General features: G+C 41.5%; 1 protein-coding gene across 1 annotated transcript; it reads right to left on the bottom strand.

Moving 5' to 3' along the window:
* Positions 1–530: 530 nt before the first annotated feature.
* RB195_024118 (uncharacterized protein) lies at positions 531–5,779 on the bottom strand (the record flags this gene model as incomplete). Its single annotated transcript, XM_064211785.1, has 2 exons — positions 531–800; positions 5,657–5,779. 2 exons carry the CDS (start codon positions 5,777–5,779, stop codon positions 531–533), a joined length of 393 nt encoding a protein of 130 aa, XP_064067666.1.
* Positions 5,780–6,234: the final 455 nt, after the last annotated feature.

A 6,234-nucleotide genomic window follows, 5' to 3' on the forward strand; every position in this document is an offset into this window, starting at 1 on the left:
TTCACTTTCGTTGGCACCTAAATAACTGACTCTGCTCATCTACCGCTAATCATACGCTGCATCAACGGCTAGGATATAATTCACTATATACTAAATCGTCTTTGAGAATCAGACACATTCACTGCAATTTTGTGACGTGAGGTGATCTCAATTTTGTAATCGTACCAGAAGCAAGAGAAATCCTCACGTGAAATATGAGATAAGGATGTATCTGATAGCTTCAAATTACGTGCATAAAAATTTTCTTTGAAACGAAATATCCCAGCTCTCAAAAGTAACGGTAATGAGAATTATCGTTATTCTGTAACTCCCAAGCTTTTTTTTTAGCCTAATTTATTCCTGAACTTCTGCATCTCTGACTTCTTGGAACTTACAGGAAGAAAAAGAGTTCGAATTTGGTAAGATTTCTAGACTTTCTGAAGGAGATATAAAGGCAAACTCATTCCCTTTCTTTATTAGAACACCATACAAATCCCATGTACTTCTATCTAACACTATTATTCTTCGACTTATTCTGTAATTTCGACGACTCACACCACTCTTCTTTGTATATTTCCTTGTAACTGCGCAGTTTTCTGCGTCTCTGTGGCTAGAAGAACATCTAAGACGGTTGTCTGCATCTTCATGAACGACTGGAGCGTGACCTCGTCGAGGTACGTTCGCTTGTCCGCCGGCATATCCACTGGGCGCGTTATGCCTCGGAGACATTCGCGGAGAATCCGAGGACCGTCTCGAGGACCCTCTTTACCGTTCCCCGTATGAGGGCTCTGATACTGCGCGACTTTACAACCATCAAACTGCTGAAAAGAATCGTGCTGACTACGACGAAATTGATTCGTACAGATGCCGGGTATATGTATGCACCTGCGCATCGTATATTTTGGTTCAGAATCTCAAACGAAAGCGACGTTATTGAACGCTTACAAGTTCATTTGACCGAGTTCAAAGCTATGTCTTTTGAAGAAGGAGTGGAACAACACGCTTCTGAGACTGCAGAGAATGGTTTGGGTGCCTCGACAGCACTTTTTTTTGTCAAGAACAAGTGCCATAACCTAAAGCTAAAGGATAAGCCTAGCACCAAGGACTCCTACCAAAAAGGAGTACGGAATCCCGTGAGCTACACTCCATGGAGGTCTCAGAGTACTTCTAGTTCTCGTTAGTAAGGAGCTCTCGCGGTTGGATACAGTGCAAACACGAATTGCGAACCTTTGGTTGCATCTACTTTGTAAGACCACAAGAAGAAGGGCAGTTCGCACTTCGTCTTTTCTTGTTCTATGGAAAAGGATTTAAGTCATCTGAAATTGTTCCAACTGATGTGTTCAAAGTATCCTCCACCCAAAGTTTGTTTGTACAACCAGAACTGCCGGATATTCGGCGGCTGATAGATATTCTGAAGAACTACTAAGATAAACTAGCGGTTTTTATCCGCCTGCACAGCTTCGGAATCATATCGCCCGTACAATTGTATTCGGCGCCTTGATGTCCCCTGCTCCTCAATGACTTTGGGAGCCTACGGAAGATCTTCTGCATAGTGGCCTTGCCCAGGAGATCCCAAATTGAAAGCATTTCATGAGATAATTGGACGTGTTGCTGTTTTCTTGACGTGGAGATTGTTGAACATGTTGCACTTTTTGATAAATAATTCTGCAACTTCCTCAATCTTAACATCCCCTTACTGTGTGTAGACGATGTCCCAGTCGACTGTGACACCACAGCAAGGAAGGAAAGTCTCAATACGTTCTTTTAAATCCCAACCGAAAATTGGTGGTTGGTGAAGTGGATGCTATCAAGCCTCCTAGAGGCCAGTGTTACTTGATCGATTATCCAGATGGCAGTGCAAAACTCTGCAAAACAAAACAAAACCGACAACCGACAGGCGGCATCAATGCGACATAGCTGGAATTACAAAGTGTTCTAAATGCAGTCTAGGTGGAGATCGCCGCCAACTTTCTGCAAAATAGAAGAACAGCTTTACCTGCCTTACGTTTAGCTGTATTTGACCAAAACCGTTTAACATGAATGAAATCTCAGTCAAAAGAAACCATTGAATTGAGAACAGTAGAGGCCATTATGTGGGGTCGAGCTCCAATAGCTCCTAAGCAACCGCTTGAGACAGTTGATGGTCTCTTCTGAGACATCACACAATAAAAAGTGAACCTTTTAGTGACAAGATAATGTTTCTCGGAGACAGACTGTAGTTGAAAGGAGAAGTCGACATGGTACAAGCCTGTATCAAGAATTCCGTCTTCTGGTCTTCTGGCCTCCATTCAAGACTTCCAAGCTGACCGCTAATATTAGACTGTAGGATAACAACTCAAACTACAACGTCTTGCTTATCAAAATTGGTGAAAAATGTTCTCACTGTCAAGAATGGAGACATCAACATTTCCATAGATTTTGTTCGTGATTCGCAGTGTGGATTTTTCTGAGGTTGCCATTCTTATTTCAACGAATGCTGAAGCATAACGAACCAGCGACTAGATACAAAACCGATACAAGACCGGTCTCCTGGGAACGAATTCACATTTCTCTTCCTATATTAAAACTATATACTATATTGTCCCACACATTTGTCATTCGTCTCCAAAAGAAAACAATTCATTCAATTAGTTTTCGCAATGACCTTAAACATGTCTCACGGGGAATCATTTTGTTCAGTTGGTTTAGCACTCAACAATCCTATTTTTCTCCATGGACAGTTCTAGTTTGCTCTATCCTGTCCACGTAGTCGAGTTGAGATCCATGTTCCGAGTGGCAAGACGAGGAACGTTGTACACGAAGAAATTTTACGTTGAAGCGCAAGCAGGCTTCTCAGTCTCTTGTTCCTAGACTTATTTCGCCCATATAGCATTTATTCCACTTGTACTTCCGCACTTTGTCTTGACCTATTCTTACCTCTATGGTGGATTCTCATTTGTATATTGACTCATACTTCTTTCGTCTTTTTTCGTAGTAACTTCGTCGTTCTTCTCATTTTTCTCTTCTTTTTTTTCCTGGCAACTTCTACTTCTTATTTATCATTTGTTTAAGTACTTAGGGGTTTTTTCCGCACTATGCCTGACACAATTATAAGTTTTAATAACAATAAACGTTTACTGTAATTACTATTCTGTGGTTAAAAGCGCTCGTTGAAAAGTAATGCTTCGCTGTTATCTTATCGCTACACTAAATCTTGTCTAGGAATTTCATCCTGCTCTAGTCGCCATTTAACTTCGACCTTATCCATCTTTTCTATGCAATATGCAAACCTCTGCCTGCGCAGGTTTCAAATCCCAAAAGAGAAACAATTGACGAGCTTTCCGCCAAGCTGGGGTCAACGAGTTCCTTCAAAATTGGGACAATGTAATCCTGCTGATGACAAAAAAAAAAAAAAAAAAAAACTTAGCAGCAACCGAATATTTCTCAGTGTCTTTTCAATACTCGGGCGTCTTGTTAATTTTCTTGTGTCACATTTTTTATCGCTGCAGATTCTGTACCTACAAACACTCATTCGAATAATGTGAACTGCATATGCTTTCAATGCTAATGGTTTAAGATGTCCCAGATTTAAATAATTAACACTTCTTCCATTTTCTGCTGTTGCTGTTGTTTTACAATTCCTACTCTGAATTCCACTGTTTTTACGCCTCTGAAACATCGACTTCTGAAATTTCAAAGAAAATTTCTGTTCGTCCTTGTCTGTGAGTGTGATCGTCAGTTCAAGTTCTTATCCTCCTGGCAGCAATATTCAAATGCTTCGACATGACAAAACTTGTTTTTTCTTCGTCTAGGAAGGAATACGTGGGGATATCCGTCCTGGTTTTTCAGCGTTTTGCTTGAGTTTTCCTTCTAGTCCCTTACTGTTAAGAACCATCCCCACTCGAAGGATAGGATTACAACCGTCCAGGCGCCAGGCTATATCACGCGTCCTCCTTTGGCGGATAAATGGCTAACTCGGAAGAAAAGCCAAATTGTGCCTGGCCTGAGACGCAGGTTGATTCAAGGATCGGACTCTGTACTTCTGCCGTGCACATGTACCGTCACTTATGGTATCCTTGTACGCCGGTTTCGGTTCAGCCAGAAGCCTGCAAATAAAGGTGGAAGATGTTCAGCAAGGAATTAACATAAATTATGTTTATTATTTTATCTTCTTGTTTTACGAAAATCGAACTGAAGACTGCGGTTTAGGCTGTTCCGTTGTCAGCGCTCATAAGGCTACTTATCGCACGTACTTGCCGTTCTAAAAAAATTGGTTCACCTTAGTTGGAAGTTAAAACATTTCAATAACTGACTTGCACAAATCATCGGAGGGGAACGGTCAAGAGGTACTCATATGATGTGCCGCCGCGTATCCAGGAGGCTAATGAGCGTCGTTAATTGCACTGCGCGCCTCCTGATACCGTCATAATCGCTACAGTAGCCTGATTGCTCCTCTTGTGCTACGTCTTCAAGACCCCCGCCCACGCTACCCTCCCATCCCATCTCGCCGCGTCTACCGCTCTTACGACGATTTTTTTTTCGCCGCGCCCACAGCTCTTATGATGCGCTCTCAAAATTGAACGGAAAGGAAAGTACCTGGTATTAGATGTTGTTCGAAGGTCTATATAAAGTGTGCTTGTAAGTAAATATAAAAGAAGGAAGGAATGAAATAGTTTTGTGTAAGTGATATGCCAATTAGAAATGCGAGTGAAAATGAAATTATCCTGTCTCGACTTGTTAGGTGGAAAACACTCATCCATCTCTGGGAATGCGAGAGATGTTTGAAAAAATGTCCCACTGATCGGTGTTATGCTATCTTCTTTAATTTCTTCTCCTTCTAAGGATTTCTTTTTGTTTGTCTAGCTGGATAAAACTGGCATCCAACGATTAACGAGGCGCGAATAATGCCTTGCAGACATACACTGTACCTAAAGGTACATCTCGAAGATACAAAGGTTTCTGTTCGCCACTAATACACCTAACCTGTCATATTGATTTTATGCAGGGAATAGATAAAAATGCTGTTGAAAGAAGTTTGAAGAACCATACAAAGTTATATAAAACTGTATAAAACGTACAAGCAAGTATTGAAATATTTCACATGCGCTCTATATAAACATTATATCTAAGTAAAATTTTGAAAAGGCAAAATGTAGAAAGGAGTTTAAAGAACGTATACAGGTGCAAGGTGTAATAAGTGCATAAAGTTGCTGTTATTATAGCTGCTGCAGTTGAAAGTTGAACACGAATTCGTTGAATGGCATTGTGAGAAACACATACTTATGCACTGCTAGTTTATATAGAAAACTTAGGGCATGCAATGTGTTGCATGTTATTCTTTTTTCCGGAGCATCTTTTTGAAATAATTTTTACTTATGTAAAGTTACATTGGATAGAAAGATCTACTTCTTCTCTTTTATTCCCAATAATATGCGCTTAGTTTACTATATCCGTACATCAGAATTCGCTGCGGCAGTTTGTTTTTCACTCCCCCTTCCTTCAAAATTCGCACTATCTACCGCTTCGTCGCGGCGCGAACGTCGCGCACGGCGTTGACCAGAGAGCAATAGGGAGCGGGGTGTATGTGATCTCAGGCGGTCGTGGAGGATGTCTAGCTGGTGGAGCGGCAGCCGTAATTACGTGGAGGAGCGCGGTGCTGAAGGGAGAACAGGGGCGGTCAGCCGGTTTTCACGGGTACCTCTTGTCCCGCACCCATCATCGGAGAAGCTACCGCCTGGTCAAAAATGAGAGCAAACGAAAGAGTGTCATCGTAGCTTGACCATTGAGGAGCAATTAATCTCGACTGCATTCCACGTGACATTGAAAGCACTAAAAACCGCCGACCCACTGGTCAGATCTTTTCACGAAATCCTTCAAACAAAGATTCGATGCGCTATGTATCCCTCGCGGAAAGAGGAATAACTGGGCAACCTTTACACGGAGTCAATGTCAAGCGAACAAGGTGAGTTCGTTAGTGTTTACACTTTCAAACCCAATTCTTTTTCTTCTTCACTATTACTACACATACGATCAAATCAGATTCTCGCTGTTCGACGTGGTTGCCGCAAATCCACGGGTCGCTTCTAGTCGTCGAAAAAGCTCATACCGCAGCGACTTTAAATTATCTCTTGACAGTTCCAAGCGATCTTAAACATTACCTTACAACCACATTTACTTACAAGAGAGTACTTACACATCTGTGAGACTAAACGAGCTAAATTTTGTCTGTATGTTTCTCGACAATCAAGATTTATTCTTTGCCGAGCGAAGATGATT

This window comes from Necator americanus, chromosome X (assembly GCF_031761385.1).
Source record: "Necator americanus strain Aroian chromosome X, whole genome shotgun sequence".
Taxonomy (NCBI): Eukaryota; Metazoa; Nematoda; class Chromadorea; order Rhabditida; family Ancylostomatidae; genus Necator; species Necator americanus.